This window comes from Amphiura filiformis, chromosome 11 (assembly GCF_039555335.1).
Source record: "Amphiura filiformis chromosome 11, Afil_fr2py, whole genome shotgun sequence".
Taxonomy (NCBI): domain Eukaryota; kingdom Metazoa; phylum Echinodermata; class Ophiuroidea; order Amphilepidida; family Amphiuridae; genus Amphiura; species Amphiura filiformis.
In genome coordinates, this window is record NC_092638.1 from 48,885,623 (window position 1) to 48,904,373 (window position 18,751).

Consider the following 18,751-nt stretch of genomic DNA (forward strand, 5'->3'; position numbering starts at 1 on the left):
ATTTAGTGTCAGGTGACCTGTCTGTGTGTGCAGTTGAGTAAAGATAATCAAGCCAAATCTACTTGATCGCTTTTGCAGAAAACTTAGCATGCGTGTGATTCGCTTCACTGCCAAAACGATCAAGTATAAATTCAGCTGTATCAAGATATGAAGAGCTCTCAAATGTCTTATTTTTCAAACAGACTTTTTACTGATATGAGAGTGCACCACCATTGATTGCGCCATTGGATTACACAGGAAAATATGCACGTTTGGATGGCGTTTTATCACTGCAAAAACGTAATATAGATAAAAAGTTTGGTATCAAATTAAAGCTTATCACGTGTAGAATATTATTCTTTTAACAGAATATATTGGTGACCATCTACTTTTTTTGCTATTTGGCTGCAAAGAAAAAAGGTGCAAATTTAACCCTAAAAAATCACTCAATTTTGAAACCGGACTTTGTTCAAATTCGCGCCAAAACTTCACCTCTGAAATAAAATATTGGGATTTTTTCTCAGATTCCTTCATGTAAACACTTGTCGGAAGCAAATGAGCTGAAAACGTGCGAATTTTGACAATATCTTTAGAAAATAAAGCCGCAACAAGCTGAAATAAGCGGTGGACTATTTTAACCGAATTTCACTGGTACATAAAACGTGGAGTGATTTGGTGGTGCGCCCTCTTATAAACGCCAATAGTTATCAAAATCCAATTTTTTACATTTTGAAGTAAACTAAAGACAGTTTCTAGTCATTTCCCAAGATTTCATCCCTCTACGACTTTCCGTTCGGAAGAAACGGTGCTCTAAAAATCAGTTCCGAATCACCAAAAGACCCAAATTTCAATGTGTTTATCAACATGCAGATAGTCCAGGCCCTAGCTAGAACCCGGCCTACACCGGATAGGGCAGAGATTTTGACACTTGATTTGGGTTATTGGACCTTTGAGGTTAAAGAATCACGGAGGTGCTTTTTTGAAAAGCGGCTGCGAATTCGAGAGTTCCAAGATGGCCGCCGGCGGCCATTTTGAAAATTTTAAATTTTAGTTTTCACTCAATATTCATGTGTAATACATCATTCTATATGTTTTTGCATACAAGGAATCAATTTCTGACATTATTTTTATGATTGAAGGTCAGTATAACATGTTTACATTCAAAATGGACGCCGAATGGTTGCCAAAAGATGGGGTTTTCATTAAAATGCATTTAGAATTCAATATTTTAACTTATTTGATGTTAAAAATAACCATGGGATGCTGATATTATGGTGACAACAAAGCATAAGTCGTCTATGTCATTTCTATCATCTCCTGGATATGTTTAAAAATCAAAATGGCTGCCAAAATGGCCGCCAAAATAGTCTTTTTTCATTAAAATGTGTTACAGGAGTATTATAAAGGGTACATGCCACAAAATAGCTTTCCATAGACTTTACGTGCAAAATAGGGGTCACGTTTTAGGCTATAAGTCGAGTTACGTCTTACTTTGAAATATATATTTGATATCATCTTAATCAGAACAAAATTCTGCATAACATATCTGAAAATGACACCATATTTTAGGTCTACTTTTTGAGAAAAATAGCGCTATATAAAAAGACCCGATTTTCCCGTGTTTCGTCCGACTGCTAACGCTGTTTTGACCTCGTGTGTTCATGCGCTCATCATCGTAAACATCACTCAAATTTTCGCGTTTTCTGTTCAAATTAGTAGAGATCACATTCACAAGTTCTAGCAAAACACGATTTGCAACACTAAAATTGTTAATATTGTACCGATTTTGCACATTTTTTATGCAAAGTTGGGACTATAGTCGTGATAAACTTTTACCGGAAACCGCTTCACACGCGGATTTAGTGGCATGCACCCTAAAGTACCAGATTTACAATGAAATGGTGCCAAACATTGTGTTCTTTTGTATTCAAAGTATCCCTCTGGTAAAGGGGTAACAATATGACGTCGGCATCAATTAATATTATCTCATATGGGCATGTAAACATTCAAAATGGCCGCCAAAATGGCTGCAAAACATGATTTTTTCATTAAAATGGTATTTAAAACAGCATTTTAATAGATGTTGTGTTAAATATTTCCATGGGAACGCTGATATAATGTTAAAGGGATATTTCTATCCCAATTTCTTCCTGCTCATGTGTTTTTACATTCATAAAAGAATCTTAAATCCTAAATTTCATGCAAATCGGACATTCCGTTGGCGAATTATGGACTATAACATACCGTATATTTCAATGGTCCATAGGATTGTGTGTTATACTTTCGTTGGCGACAGAATAAAATTCAAAATCGAACATGTTGGCCGGTTTCTCTGGAAAAGGAATATATTTGCAAGATTCCTCTTGCACATGATCATTATGCACCTAGTATATAAGGGGTCCCGTTGGTATGAGCATGCCGGCAGAATCATTTTACGACAGAATGTTAACCATATGCCATGAAGCTGAAAAAATGACATCTCCTGTAAAAAACTGGTATCTTGAAAGTTGGTGTAACAGTCATTTAAAAGAATATAATATACTCTTTTAAATGACTGTTACACCAACATCCAAAATATTATTTTGGTGGCCAAGTTGAATTTTAAACATGCCCAATTACCCATAAGTCCATGCTGTTTTCCTATTACTGCTATGCTATAATGATTATGTGGGAAAATACGCTCCTTTTATGGCACCATCCCCTTGAAAACCAGATACCTAGTGTCGCTGTAACAGATTTTGATGAAAAAATAATATTTTGGTGGCCATTTTGGGAGTCACTTTTATTTCTTTGAACTTACCCATGGGATAATTTTGAATGACATATTTTACGTTACCCTTCTGCCACAAAGATATTTTTGGTTCTCGAAGAAAGCACTCATGTGGCACCATTTCCTTAAAAAATCAGATAAATTACATGTTGTTGAGAGTTGAGACATAATATTATCAATTTAAAAACTACTTGCATGGTCATTTTGGAGAAAAAAAGAAAGGAAAGAAAGCACTATTGTTGCACATAATACATTATGTAAATTGTAAGTTGCTGGAAGGTATGGGTCTTGCTTAAAATGCCATATAGTTGAAAGCTTTCCATCCTGTTTCTGTTTTATGGAATTTGATGGAAAACAAAAAATAGGCTATGGTGCAGGTTGGCCCACTTGTGCTGGGGCAGGTTGCCCCCCCCATTGTGTTTATGGGCAAGAGTTATGCATACTTTCTCCATTTTCACCCATTTTGTGTCAAATGAAGCAAAATACAATTTACACACCAACACTAGTCAGTTCCATGGATAAAATTGTTCAAAGGCGGAGTATAGTACAAAAAAATTTGAGCACTTTTTGACTGGAAATAGCAATATTTCAATATCATATTTCTTTATAATTGGGAATTTGTACATAAAAAGTAATTCATCACTCAGAATAGTTAATAATGAACAAAAAAGTCAACTACAATTGTTATCCACAGCCTTTCAGTTTTTCGTTATGGGTTTTATAAGATGATTGGTTAACGTTATTTCCTTGATTTTAGCTATTTCCTCAAGAATGACCCATGATGGCGCAAAATGAATTTTATTTTTTGATTATCTTGGAACTATGATAGGTGATATCTTACCGCAGTTGTAACTTTAGAATGTTTTATTGGAAAGAAATATGGCAATAACACACGGTTGTGCATAGAGGGCCAACCTGCCCTGTTTGGTGGGCCAACCTGCCCTGCCTGGTTAATTTTCTTTTCGCTCTCTCCTACAACTACTATAACTTTTGTATAAGTCACAGAGCCATATAAATTTGTTAGCATTTACCTAGAGTAAACAGCTCTCAAGTATCAAATTGAGAGCCTCCTAACCCACAAACTGAGCTCTCCAGATAAGTGGGGAAAAAGGGGCCAACCTGCCCCGGTCTCCCTTACTAGGTGCATAATGATCATGTGCAAAAGGAATCTTGAAAATTTATCTTATAAATTTATAATTTATATCTAGAGAAACGGGCGAAATGTTCGATTTTGAATTTCATTCTGTCGACAACGAAAGTATCACACACAATCCTATGGACCATTGAAAATATGTTATAGCCCATAATTCGCCAACTGAATGTCCGATTTGCATGAAAATTTGGGTTTAGGTTTCTTTCATGAATGTAAAAACACATGAGCAGGAAGAAATTTGGATAGAAATACTCCTTTAACATTATATCAGCGTGTTTTTGCAGCCATTTTGGCGGCCATTTTGAATGTTTACATGCCCATGAGATCATATTAATTGATGCTGATGTCATATTGTTACCCCTTTACCAGAGAGATACTTTGAATACAAAAGAACACAATGTTTGGCACCATTTCATTGTAAATCTGGTACTTCATAATACTCCTGTAACACATTTTAATGAAAAAAGAGCGATTTTGGCGGCCATTTTGGCAGCCATTTTGATTTTAAACATATCCAGGAGATGATAGAAATGACATAGACAACTGACCATAATATCAGCAACCCATGGTTATTTTTAACATCAAATAAGTTAAAATATTGAAGTCTAAATACATTTTAATGAAAACCCCATCTCTTTTGGCAACCATTTGGCGGCCATTTTGAATGTAAACATGTTATACTGACCTTCAATCATAAAAATAATGTCAGAAATAGATTCCTTGTATGCAAAAACATATAGAATGATGTATTACACATGAATATTGAGTGAAAACTAAAATTTAAAATTTTCAAAATGGCACTTGAGCGCCATCTTGGATTTCTCGACCAGCAGCCGCTTCCATAAAAGCACCTCTGTGATTCGTTAACCTCAAAGGTCCAATAACCCAAATCAAGTGTCAAAATCTCTGCCCTATCCGGTGTAGGCCGGGTTCTAGCTAGGGCCAGGACTAAGAAGTTTGCAGAGGTTGGACATAAAATTGAATGTTTTATGCAAAAAGATACTCTTTAATTTTAATTTTTTAATTGTGAAAAGTACTTTATGTGTGTACAAATATTTTTAATACCTTAAATATAGGCCTATTTACATAATTGAGTCAAATTACCCCCACCCCCCTCTTGTTCTCTGTCTTCAAAATAGGCCTACTGATTTTGGCATTTTAAGCAAAAATACAAGTTTTATACGTTATTCTGATTTGGTATAAATCTATAGCAAAAGCGCTCATATATGTAGATTTTTGATGCTTTTCTTAACGTCAGAGACTTGTATTTTCGGATAAATAAAAACAAATTATTGCTAAAACTAATCACAAATGTTATTTCAAGCATTTGCGAATGAAATAAAATGATTTATTAAGACTTCCGCCCTTTATATTCTATGTTTTTTTGCAAAAATGCGCGTACATAGCAACACACTTTAAAAGCCGCTTATAAGAGAGCGCACCACCATTGATTGCGCCATTGGATTACACAGGAAAATACGCACGTTTGGATGGCGTTTTATCACTGCAAAAACGTAATATAGATAAAAAGTTTGGTATCAAATTAAAGCTTATCACATGTAGAATATTATTCTTTTAACAGAATATATTGGTGACCATCTACTTTTTTTGCTATTTGGCTGCAAAGAAAAAAGGTGCAAATTTAACCCTAAAAATCAATCAATTTTTGAAACCAGACGTTGTTCAAATTCGCGCCAAAACTTCACCTCTGAAATAAAATATTGGGATTTTTTCTCAGATTCCTTGTAAACACTTGTCGGAAGCAAATGAGCTGAAAACGTGCGAATTTTGACAATATATTTAGAAAATAAAGCCGCAACAAGCTGAAATAAGCGGTGGACTATTTTAACCGAATTTCACTGGTACATAAATCGTGGAGTGATTTAGTGGTGCGCCCTCATATGGAACTTAAAATTTACAAAACGTTAATTGATTTAACTTTGCTCTTTTCCTTTATTCCAGTCAACAAAAGCAAGCCATCCTCTCATTACGAACAGAGATCGAAGGCTACAAGAAGTCCATCCAGAAGGAACAAGAAAACAATGAAACGCTGACCATCCTGCTGAATAAGAATGAAGGGGATATCAATACGGTGAAAAGACTGATAACAAACAGCCAGAACAAGCAGGAACAACTGAAACAAGAGTATAACACGTACAGCAGAATGTTGCATGAGACTGAGCAGTCACTTAATAGGGCTACTACAGTAAGTATAACACGTACAGCAGAATGTTGCATGAGACTGAACAGTCACTTAATAGGGCTACTACAGTAAGTTGTTTTATCACATAGTCGCGGGGGGGAGGTATAACACGTACAGCAGAATGTTGCATGAGACTGAGCAGTCACTTAATAGGGCTACTACAGTAAGTATAACACGTACAGCAGAATGTTGCATGAGACTGAACAGTCACTTAATAGGGCTACTACAGTAAGTTGTTTTATCACATAGTTGCTGGGGGGAGGTATAACACGTACAGCAGAATGTTGCATGAGACTGAGCAGTCACTTAATAGGGCTACTACAGTAAGTATAACACGTACAGCAGAATGTTGCATGAGACTGAACAGTCACTTAATAGGGCTACTACAGTAAGTATAACACGTACAGCAGAATGTTGCATGAGACTGAACAGTCACTTAATAGGGCTACTACAGTAAGTATAACGCGTACAGCAGAATGTTGCATGAGACTGAACAGTCACTTAATAGGGCTACTACAGTAAGTTCTTTTATCACATGGTTGCTGGGGGGAGGTATAACACGTACAGCAGAATGTTGCATGAGACTGAACAGTCACTTAATAGGGCTACTACAGTAAGTATAACACGTACAGCAGAATGTTGCATGAGACTGAGCAGTCACTTAATAGGGCTACTACAGTAAGTATAACACGTACAGCAGAATGTTGCATGAGACTGAACAGTCACTTAATAGGGCTACTACAGTAAGTTGTTTTATCACATAGTTGCTGGGGGGAGGTATAACACGTACAGCAGAATGTTGCATGAGACTGAGCAGTCACTTAATAGGGCTACTACAGTAAGTATAACACGTACAGCAGAATGTTGCATGAGACTGAACAGTCACTTAATAGGGCTACTACAGTAAGTATAACACGTACAGCAGAATGTTGCATGAGACTGAACAGTCACTTAATAGGGCTACTACAGTAAGTTGTTTTATCACATAGTTGCTGGGGGGAGGTATAACACGTACAGCAGAATGTTGCATGAGACTGAGCAGTCACTTAATAGGGCTACTACAGTAAGTATAACACGTACAGCAGAATGTTGCATGAGACTGAACAGTCACTTAATAGGGCTACTACAGTAAGTTGTTTTATCACATAGTTGCTGGGGGGAGGTATAACACGTACAGCAGAATGTTGCATGAGACTGAGCAGTCACTTAATAGGGCTACTACAGTAAGTATAACACGTACAGCAGAATGTTGCATGAGACTGAGCAGTCACTTAATAGGGCTACTACAGTAAGTATAACACGTACAGCAGAATGTTGCATGAGACTGAACAGTCACTTAATAGGGCTACTACAGTAAGTTGTTTTATCACATAGTTGTTAGGCAGAAGTATAACACGTACAGCAGAATGTTGCATGAGACTGAGCAGTCACTTAATAGGGCTACTACAGTAAGTATAACACGTACAGCAGAATGTTGCATGAGACTGAGCAGTCACTTAATAGGGCTACTACAGTAAGTATAACACGTACAGCAGAATGTTGCATGAGACTGAGCAGTCACTTAATAGGGCTACTACAGTAAGTATAACACACAGCAGAATGTTGCATGAGACTGAACAGTCACTTAATAGGGCTACTACAGTAAGTTGTTTTATCACATAGTTGCTGGGGGGGAGGTATAACACGTACAGCAGAATGTTGCATGAGACTGAGCAGTCACTTAATAGGGCTACTACAGTAAGTATAACACGTACAGCAGAATGTTGCATGAGACTGAACAGTCACTTAATAGGGCTACTACAGTAAGTTGTTTTATTACATAGTTGCTGGGGGAGGTTCTTAAAGGAGGATTTTGTGGTCCTAGCATCCTCTTTTTATGACATTTTTCAGTAGATATCCACGAAAAAAGCTTATTTCCAAAATTTCAGTTGATTCCGATTTTGCGTTTTTGCGAGTTATGCATGATTATGTGTATTACACTGCTCCATAGACAATGCGTTGTAATTTCGTTCTGGTGCACCAGAACGAAATTCAAATTTCACGATATCTTTGCAAAAGCGAATTAATCTGCAAGAAATATTTTGTACATAAACATTATGTAGCCAGAGGTATCCAGTGGTGTAAAAATCTCAACTTTTTTTTTGAAAAGTGGGGGGATGAGGCTGTGGATCACGAAATGCCCCTTTAATAGATATGAGGGTTTAGAGATGTTCGGCAGATTTGGCTGCATTTTCAACATTTAGTTCAGACTCTGGCTGCATATTTTCAGCCATTTTGGTTTATTGACATGACATGATTTGGTTTAAGAAAGGTTTTTTTTTTTTTTAAAATACTCTCAAAAAAGTGTCAATTTTTCATCATATTTTAGCAAACTTCCAAACTCTTTTTAGCGAAAATTTTCCAAAAAATTGGTATAATTTTGTCAAATTTCGTCAAATTTTACATTGAATATTAACAAGATGCTACCATTTACTTTTCTTCTCCCCTACCATGCAGGACCGAACGCTACGTCTCAACGAGCTCAACTCATTGCGCAAGCAAATGGAGCAAGAATTCCAGCGCAAAATGAAACTTGAGGAGGAGATTGTGGAAACCTTGCGCAATAAACTCACCATGGATAAGGCCTCGGAGTATGCACGCAAGATGGCCAGTAAAGTCCGCACTCGTATTGCAGAAGCTGTAAGTATGGATTTTTTGAATTTATTATCATTTTGAATGTAATTTAATCGCCATTATATTTCCCTTGTTTTAATCTCAGTCATGGCTACAAATGAAGAGCTTTGTTGCAAAACCCCTTACATCCACTTGAGAATTTCGAGAACACATCAAACAATCATAATAAAAAAATCACTAATATAAGGGGGTTTTCAACAAAAACAGTTTGTGGTGGGATGCTCATCCTACCCAAGCATCCGGCCAAAAACTGCTTTTGTTGCAAATCCCCATGTAACAGTACTTTTTTTGATGATTTTTTTATGTTTTCTCAAAATTGCTCAAGTGGATGTAAGGGTTTTGCAACAAAGCTCTTCAAATATTAACTAAAACTTTATAAAGGAAGAAAGAATATATTATGACAAAATATTCTTACAAATAAGGTGCTGGCTGGATATTCTTCTACAGATTGGTTATATTTTTGGTATGGTACCCAGCTGCTTAGAAACATATAAAGTCCTGTATTTCTAGGTATTTTGGGCTGGAAAATACCATGTGTTCAGTATCATACCACGCCATTTGTACAGAAACAACCCGGGGGGCACTCGGATATGAAAGTGACGTACCTGTGCCCACCAGCGTACAAAACTAAGGGTCTGACAGTGTAGAAATTTTCAGAAAAAAGGGGGTCATTCAGTGCTGGCAATGTCAAAAATGGGGTGATTTTGTATGGGAGCGCCCAAAATTTCACATCATTAACAATCAAAATTAGCTTTTTACCCAATTTTACAGTACAAAATAGACAACACTCATTTATTTTTTTCAAAATGCATGTGAAGCGCACCAAAATTTAAATTTTGAGGACTAATTGTTCAAAAAAGGGGGGTCATTCATTGTAGGCTACTGAAAAAAACCCGGAGTCATTTGGGTGTAGGATTTGCCAAAAATAACGGGTCAACAAAGGGTCAATAGCGTTGGAGTGATGTATCTCTGATGTCCTTTAAAAGAGCAGTTGGTGGGTGTGGAAGCAAGTGGCTGCCCCTGTCACAAGACCACATTGCAAGTCAATCTGTTAAGCAAAGAGTTTTCAATTCTATTTTAACAGGAAGCAGCGAGGGCCAAAGTAGAAAACGAAATCTCCCGCGACACCCTAGAACTCTCCAACACCATGACGAGAGTAGAGCGACTGAAGAAATCCTTGATGGAACTCGACAAGGAGATCCACGAGAAGAACGACATCATCTCTCATAGCGAGCGAGATCGTGAAGAGGAATGCCGTGATTGGCGCAAGCAGGGTTGATTGACCAGTATAACAAGAAAGTGGAGGCTGTTGTCAGCGAGCAAGGGGTAAGTTACTGAACCAGGGTGTCAATCATCACAACTCTTTTAATATGTGACACGATCTGGTCCATGGGGGCCAAAGGCGGCATATTTGAAACTGAGATAAAGGTAAAAATATGGAGTAAAAAACAATAAAATACATAAAGAAAATAGACATCAAAAAACTTCATAACTTTAGAACCAAGTATCACGAGACCTTTGGTGTTTTCAGTAAATGATAGCCTATTATTGCATTTCGCATTTGTTTTTAAATTTCTCGTGAGCTTTGAGACAAACCTTCTTTTTTTTTTGCCTTATTACTGTGCATTTCAAAGCTGTGAAGTGCGCAGTAACGATGTGGGCATCGGCGTGATGACATCAAGAGGTCTACCCGCAAAGGCTTATGGGATTTTACAAAATAGGTGACTAGAATGCGGTTAAACCAACAGTGCTAGCAGCCAGGGCACCAGGGGTCAACCAGTGGCTGGTTTTGAAGCCATACCTTATTCACTTTGTGATGTGGCTATTAGGTTGGGATAATTTGATTAGTGACACAAGATGTGATATCATTATTGTTGATAATGTTTAAAAGTCTTGTTATGCACATAATCAATACAAGTGGTCACCCGGCATAGCCACATATTTTCACAATTACTATAATTGAATGTATTCTATTATGAAATTACCAATTTACCTGTCCTTTGCACATAGGGTGAAGAACTTGGCCCACTGGAGCAAGAAGTGAACGCTTTGCAGAAATCCATCGATACCAAAACACAGGAGATAGCCGACCAGCAGCAATTCTGGTTGCGTCAACAAAGTGAATTGGTCAAGATGAGCAAAGACAAGGACACACAGAACAAAGAGGTGGACACAATGAAGAAAGCACTCACTATATTACATCAGAAGAAACTCAGGATTGAGAGTAAGTGTGTAAAGGTTGGTCTTAACCCTGGAATTATGGAAGATGTTGGGGCCTCATAACTGCTCAATTGTTGGTCTAAAGTATGTAACAGTATACATGGCATAGACTTGACAAATCCATCTGTGAGGTCAAATTAATTTTTAAAAATGCTTTTACCCAAATTTTTTTGTGCAACAAAACAAAAAAGTTCTCAGTAAAATTATTTTTTAAAGAATTTTTAAAACTAGACATAAATATCTAGGAAGTGTTTTTTGTTTTGTTGTTGTTTTTGAATTTTGATCAACCTCACCAAAAATAGTGGTTGAAATTTGGGCAAAAATCAGGCTTTTTTTTTTTTTTTTTTTTTTTTGTGCAAAATTTAGCATTTTTCAATCATTTTGGTGAAATTTCTCAAAGTTGGTCAAAATTAGACCAACAATTTAGCAGCTATGACGTGTTATGGGAGAAACTGGGGGTCTTTTCTACCTTCATTGTTTTATTAGTTAATGTTCTAAAAGTATGTAAAAGTTTTTTGCAGTAGCATAGTTATCCAGGATTTTAGTGTGAGAGGGCAAAGCCAATTTTGATCCCATTTTAATTCATTTTAAGGACACTTAACTCTTTGGCATCCCCATTTTATCCCTGAAAATTTTCTGTGGGGGGAGTAGTCTGTTGGTTTTATTAATCAATGGAGAGAGGAATCTCATCATCAGGTTCAGGTTTGGAGAAAATCTCACATGCCATTTCATATCAATGGGCTATTCCAAATGAAAGCCATACACCCCCTTTGGAGGACATAATGGGGTTACTTGGTAATTCCATTTGAAATCTACACCCCTGTGTGGGAGAGTAAGGTCATGTCATACACAAGAGGGTGTATGGATTTCAATTGGAATAGTCCAATGAGTGCAATAGAAAATTTTGAACAAGCCTCAATTTTGTTGCTGTGCTATTTTATTTTTACTCAAATCTTTCTGTTATTTAATTTCCTTGCAGATGATATACACTCTCAGCTGAATGAGCAAACAGACGTGGAAAGGAACATCCGTAACATGCAGAATGACATGCTGAAACTCAACCAACTCCTGACCAAGGAAGGCAAAATGAAGCAAGGACTACAACAAGACAACATACTCATGGAGAATGACTTTGTAACAGGTCTCAAGGTAAGTTATGGGAACAGGTACATTCAAGAATTTCAGCTTCATATTTTTTTAAAGCCCCATTCAGTGATTTGCTCATCCGGACGATCGTAAAAATCATCAAAATTCCGATTTTGGTACCTTGTCTGTCATTGTCAGACGTCCTAACATAACCTGCTAGTGCTTCAGCCGAAAGACGGGTATGTTATTAAGACAAAATGAGGCATTTCACATGAACCTGTAATTTATATACCAACAATAGCTACATGTATTTGAATGGGGCTTCAACTTAGTTAATACTGCTGCTTTCTTCATTTTTTGCCAAATTTTGTATTTCAAAAATACCAAATGACAATTTGAATGACTTATCCTTCACTTTTAAGCAATTATGAACAATTTTAATTTTGTATACACTTTTGCTGAGGTCACTGAATGGGACTTTAACTTCGTTAAATTGTAAATGGGCTTTTCCATTTTGAGCCAAATTCAACAGTTTACATTTGTGTAGATCCAACAATTTTCATCTGTAAGTAGTGGGAAAAGTATGGAAGATTTTGAAATTCCAGACAATGTTGTTAAATTTTAGGCCAAATTGTGCAAATTCAACTGGATTTTATAAATGTCAACATTTTGCAACTGAATCTATATAAATAAAAGGAAGTCGCTAAATCTTGTCCAGAAGCAGGCTCCGAGATGCTTTTACTTTCAGCTCTGATTTATTCGTACATTGATCGGGTACATATTGCCATTAAACCATCTGACGTTCATTTTTGCAAAACTATTCAATCACTATGGAAATAACAAAAAAAAATGGTGGGTTGCTAGGCCGTTGAGGTGAATAACCTTATGGGTCAGGTTATTACAGCATACGCGTCAAATGCAAGCGATGTCCAACACGCAGCGGTAAGTGGCGAGTCACGCACCTGCTTGGCGACATGGTTTCCGCGCATTGCGGCGCATGGTATGGACGCACCTAATGTTGACTTACATGAGTAGGCCTACGTATGTATGCGCCCAGACAGTATGTGTGCGTGACTGACTGCTTCTCTGAGTCAGTGGCGGATCCTGGAATTTGGGAAGGGGCACACTCGGAAGTTTTTTGTCGCCACCTTTTTGAATGGCCACGAAGCACCATAATGTTGTTTCGCTCGCCGTGCAGCCGGCTGTGTCCCCTCAGAATTGGAAACTTGGTCAAAGCAAAGGCCTTGAAGCAATTTTGGGGGGATCATTGGGTGTTAAGCTGATGAAATGGGGGGTAATTGGGTGACAGATTTACAAAAAAGTCCACTTTTCAGAGGGAATGTTAAAATGTAGCCAACAGAGTCGTGCAACTGTTCAGTAGGCCTATAGCCCGAAAACTGAGGTTAAATGTTAGGGGGTGGATGAGCCCACTTTAGTGGAACTTGAAAGTCCACATTCTGCGGCCCCGCAAATAAATCCTGGCTCTAATGTAGGCCTAGCTATTAACAACACGGGCTCGCTTAAAATGTTTTGCTGCAACTTTTAGCAAACATGTTGCTTACATGTTTTATACCATTATAACCCGAAATTGAAACGTTTTTTTCCCTAGCAACCTCTTCTAACATTAAGGGCTGGGGTATGAGCGTTTGGACAGTATTTATTTTGGGACATCAGAGCACATCAGACATATCGAATTGCATTCTGAATACGAAGAATGTCAGGCTGACATCAAATAAGATTGATTTTTTGAAATTTGCAATTTAAGACACATTTTATGGCAAATCATTAAAAATTGATATTTTTGATATTTAACAGTACTTGAAGTAAACTTTAGAAATCTGATGATTTATACTTAAAGTGTATGTAGGTGGGATGAAAAGCCGACGATCAATTGAAAATTTTGACCTTTCGTATTGAAGAAGATATGGATTTTTTTCCCAAACACACCAAAAAAAAAAAAAGGTCTTTTTGGGATTTAAATTTATATCCATAAAATGAAATGTCAAAATTTTCAATTGACCGTCGACTTTTCGTCCTACTACTATATACTTTAAGAATATAACATTAGATTTATATAATTTACTTGAGGACTGTTATATATCAAAAATTTGAAAAATATCAAATTTTATAATTTGACATAAAATTTGTATTATATTGTGATTTTCAAAAAATGAAAATTATTTGGTATCAGAAAGACATGCTTCGTATTCAGAATGCAATTCGATAGGTCTGAGGTGCTCTCATGTCCCACAAAAAATACTGTCGAAACGCAATACACGCTCGTTTTAGATCCCTTAATGTTTTATGTTTGTTGGGATAAAGTAAAAATCAACCATTTTGTCACGAGCTGTTTCAAAAGAAATCTGAGGGATTGAGTGAGTAACAACATTATCACATGTCTGGATATTCACGTCTGGATATTCAAGTTTAGCTTCTTTAATATGACAGGAGCTAACATATGATTATCAAGCTAACATGCTCATTACTATACTGGATGAATAATCTACACCAAGATACCATGATTATCATCACCGTTGACCATGTTTACTAACCACTCCCGTTTACTAATCGCTCCCGTTTACTAACCGCTCCCGTTTACTCAACTAGCGGGGACCCGCGCGAAGCGCGGGTCTCCCGCTAGTTTAACATAAAAACTAGCAAAAACTTCCAGATAGATCGAACAAGATGTGCAGCTGGAATTTGATATGGCAGTGAAATTATTCAAAGGAGATGTGTGTATTTTGAATGGAATAGCCCAGTGTTTACATCTTAAAACTATCCACAAATGGGTGTTAATATGTCCTATGTCTTTTCAGCTTTTTTGGAGGATTTCTGATCAAAAACATAATTTTGGTACACCAAAAATGGTAAAAATGAGTAGACTATTTTGTTTCTGTTAAGGAATTGTATAATCTATTTTGTGTATGCAAAGTTTCAGCCATAACCAACTATAATTGACATGTTTGGTTTTTAGGAAGCTGAGCATGAATCCCTTACAATGCAAAATGATTTGGAGATGCTTGGTGAGGAGAAAGAGAGACTTCTGAACAGCTTGGTGGAAGCAGAGTAAGTAGAATTTAGTGATAGAAATGTATGTGGGAGGGAATGATTCAGGGTTATGTATATTGTCACATGATTATGGATTATATAAGTTGAGCATTAGACTAGAAGAGGGAGAATGTGGCGCATTGGTAAGAGTACTCGCTTCTTGTGCATAAGGTCACAGGTTCAATTCCCGGTGGTGGTAACTTGCTGGGGTATTGACTTGGGGGGGGGGAGAGTTATTTGTCAACATCTGTAGGTTAAATTTAGACTTCAGCTCCCCCCATGGTTCATGTAGAAGTGGATAAATGAAGCATGAGAGTGCTCTGCCCTTCAGAGGGGATGTTAAGCTGTCAGTCCTGTATAATTATATGGAGTATAATACCTGTATATCGCAGTCAGTTCGTAAAGAGTATTATTTTGTTTTGTTACTCCTGGCTGTTCCAAATTTGTCCTGGTTTGTTCATGGGGAGCCCTTACGATTAGCATTGCTATTTGGGTCACCCCATAAGTCATTCAAATGTTCTTTAATGAGTGCCTTAAGTTGACATTATACATCTAGGCTTAAATATACAACTGGACTTCTGGGCAAGTACAAATTTATATTCAGTGACCATTTCTCCCTTGCTCCTTCTGCAGACGTCAGATCATGTTGTGGGAGAAGAAAACACAGCTAGCGCGAGAGGCGAAAGCCACAGTGGACTCCGAGGTTGGACAGGGCGAGATACGAGCCATGACGTCGGAGATACACCGGATGGAAGTACGCTACACTCAACTGATGAAACTGCAGGAGAAGCTTATACAAGACATGGAGAAGGCCGTGTCCCGACGAGATACGATCGTAATAAGAGGAGGTGCTCAAGCTAAACTGAATACTAAAACTAAACAGAAGGTGGAGACGAAAGGCACATTCCAGAAGAAGCTGGCGGAGATGAAGAAAAAGATCAAACAGACACAGCAGGTAAGTTAATGAGATAACTATATTTAGCTGAAGCACCTAAAACTTGGAAGTGCCGCCTTCCGGAAAACTGAAGAAGTTTGACAGACACATACCCAGGATTTTATTAGGGAGAGAATTAAATAATTTAATTTATTTAAATTGTAAAGAAATAGTTAAGAAAAATTAAGAAATAGTCAGAAAATGTCCGAATCTGAACTAAATCTTGACAAATGAACTTCCTAGTGGCAATAGTCACGTAATGACCCATACTTATACCATCATTAAGAATCAACATCAAATGCGAATCAAATTCTTTTTCCGTTTTTAGCCTAAGTCTTACGAACTCGCGGATGCTAATCATGCAATTGGCAATACGATGTCCAATTCAGCGCAAGGCTGCATTCCGGGATTCAAGTCAGGCCTTGATGTAGCCAAAATTATACCAACCAAAACAAAGCAACACCGATAATTATACCACTATTATGTGAAAACAAAGGGGTCATTATTATACCAGTTTAAAAAAGGACCCATTGTTATACCAGACAGCCGATTTTGCGACCCTAACCAGCGGCACGTTCCCATAATAGGCATTTGTTGTAAGTACCCCCTGGGGTCTAAGGTTATGAGTTATCAAATATTACATTTCATCATCTTTTTGGTATTATTATATGTATTTCCCCACTCTCAGGATGCAGCTGGATGTGACAAAGACATCCATGAGTTGAGATCACATCAACAGATGCTGAGTCAACAGCTGGAGGGTAAGCAGACAGAATTCCAACAACTACAGAGTGTTGCCGACACCATAGATGGCGACCTGGAGAGGCTGATGGAAATTAAACAGATGGTAAGATGACAATGAACAGCAGGGATGAATCTTCCATTTCAAGGCTAGCCAATCAGGCCAAAAGCTCAGTCCCAACCACAGAATTAAAACCAGGGAACCAGGACTCGACCCCCACATGGAGCATTTGGGCAATGCACTTGATGCAACCTGCACACGATACCTAAACGCTTGAGATGCAGAATTGTTTTTGTTTGTTCCTGTGCACCGCTTGCAAGGACCAGAATACCCCCCATAGCTGCCATCGCTACTGTATGTGGCAGCATAGGGAGTCCAGGTTCTCTGGTTTTAATCCTGTTTTCCCAACATATCTTCTGCCAGTGTGTCTGTGAATATGGAGACTCACTAATCAGAAGTGAGGTAACAAGAGGCAATTTTACTTTTGGCCATAATAGCACCCTCATTTTGTACGTAAAATCTTATGGCATTGGAGCTATTTTGTGGTATGAACCCTCTACTTATCAGAACGATGAGCTGAGATTAGAGTATTTCATAATGACCAAGTCTGAAATGTTGGGGAAATAGTCTGGAAATTTTGGGAAAACTTCATGTTCATTGTGCTTTTTTTACAGTGAGAAAAGGAAAGGTCTGAAATCAGCTGAATGTATTACAATTCTCATACCTGTATTTCGCTAGTTGAATCACACACAAAACCGCTAATTGCGCAGAGCATACACACACGCTGGCAAAGGTGGTTTGCCGTCATATTTGCGGTCCAAATGCAAAAAAGCATTGACTTTACTACCGAACTTGGGGTGAACCATTATATAGTAGAGATATTTTTGTGTCTATTTGTTACTAGTAGTCTGCAGGGAGATAAATGATTTTTTACTCAACATGATTTCCTTCCTTTCTCTCATCAGAATTTGAACGACATCGTCGCCAAACAACAAAAATCCAAATATTACCAAGCCTTGAAAGACAACGATACACGCTCCTATGCAAGGCGGAAAGCGCCCTCGATAACGAGATGCAGAAACAGACAGATCGCATGCATTCCATAGCCACCATCGTCGATAGACTGAATCAAGAGTTCCCTCATATACAGCCTGCTACTAGGCGTATCACAACGGCATTGAGTTCAAGGGGTGTAGTAGAGGACGACAGTTAGTGGGTCAGCGCACTCCCATTGGGCTATTTCAGCTGAAATCCTTACACCCCCTATGGAAGACATTACCTTAATCTTCCACAGAGGGAGTATAGACTTCAAATTGAGTCACCCATTCAGGTTACCCCATTTGAAAATCATATTCCCTGTGTGGAAGATTAAGGTCATGCCTTCCATAGGGGGTGTATGGATTTCAACTTTCCCACACAGGGATATTACAGTGTTGCTACAACTTTGAAATAGTGTATATGAAAGGGGGAAATTAAATGGCAGGGAATATGTGAAAGGGGAGAAATGGCAGGGAATATGTTATTAAACTCGGTATTGGACCGACATTATTTCATAGCGGTTTTGCATTGAAACTCTTTTGCTCAATTCAAGAATTGTCAAGCTCTGAATCAGTATTTTTGTTCAATAACATCATCTTTTAATTTGATAATATTACTAAATAATGTTAGTACCTACAATATCATGTGTAGCGGTCCGATCCAACCGGGCTATATATAGTGGGTCTTGTGTTAGGAAATTAGACCGAAGACCTCAATATCTATCCTTGGGCGCTAGGATATTTGGTTTTAATTACAGTGACCTTTGGCATTTGCTTTATATTGACCTATCAAACTATAATTGATATATAATTGACTATAAGTGATACTAGCTTTAAAAAGGTCTTTGCATGTGGACGTAATTGTCGCAACCCAATATATTCCCATTGGAAATAAAATGAAAATAA

At 37.6% G+C, this 18,751-nt stretch overlaps 1 protein-coding gene across 1 annotated transcript in view; it reads left to right on the top strand.

The window, feature by feature from the left end:
- The window catches only part of LOC140164925 (coiled-coil domain-containing protein 40-like), a 40,168-nt gene extending 21,573 nt beyond the window's left edge, over positions 1 to 18,595 (top strand). The window contains 12 exon segments of the mRNA XM_072188323.1: positions 5,865 to 6,108; positions 8,602 to 8,784; positions 9,863 to 10,011; positions 10,013 to 10,039; positions 10,041 to 10,104; positions 10,789 to 11,002; positions 11,978 to 12,147; positions 15,059 to 15,150; positions 15,766 to 16,087; positions 16,755 to 16,913; positions 17,774 to 17,831; positions 17,834 to 18,595. Coding sequence (XP_072044424.1) covers positions 5,865 to 6,108; positions 8,602 to 8,784; positions 9,863 to 10,011; positions 10,013 to 10,039; positions 10,041 to 10,104; positions 10,789 to 11,002; positions 11,978 to 12,147; positions 15,059 to 15,150; positions 15,766 to 16,087; positions 16,755 to 16,913; positions 17,774 to 17,831; positions 17,834 to 18,021 — 1,870 coding nt within the window. The 3' untranslated portion in view covers positions 18,022 to 18,595.
- The last annotated feature ends 156 nt before the right edge of the window (positions 18,596 to 18,751 follow it).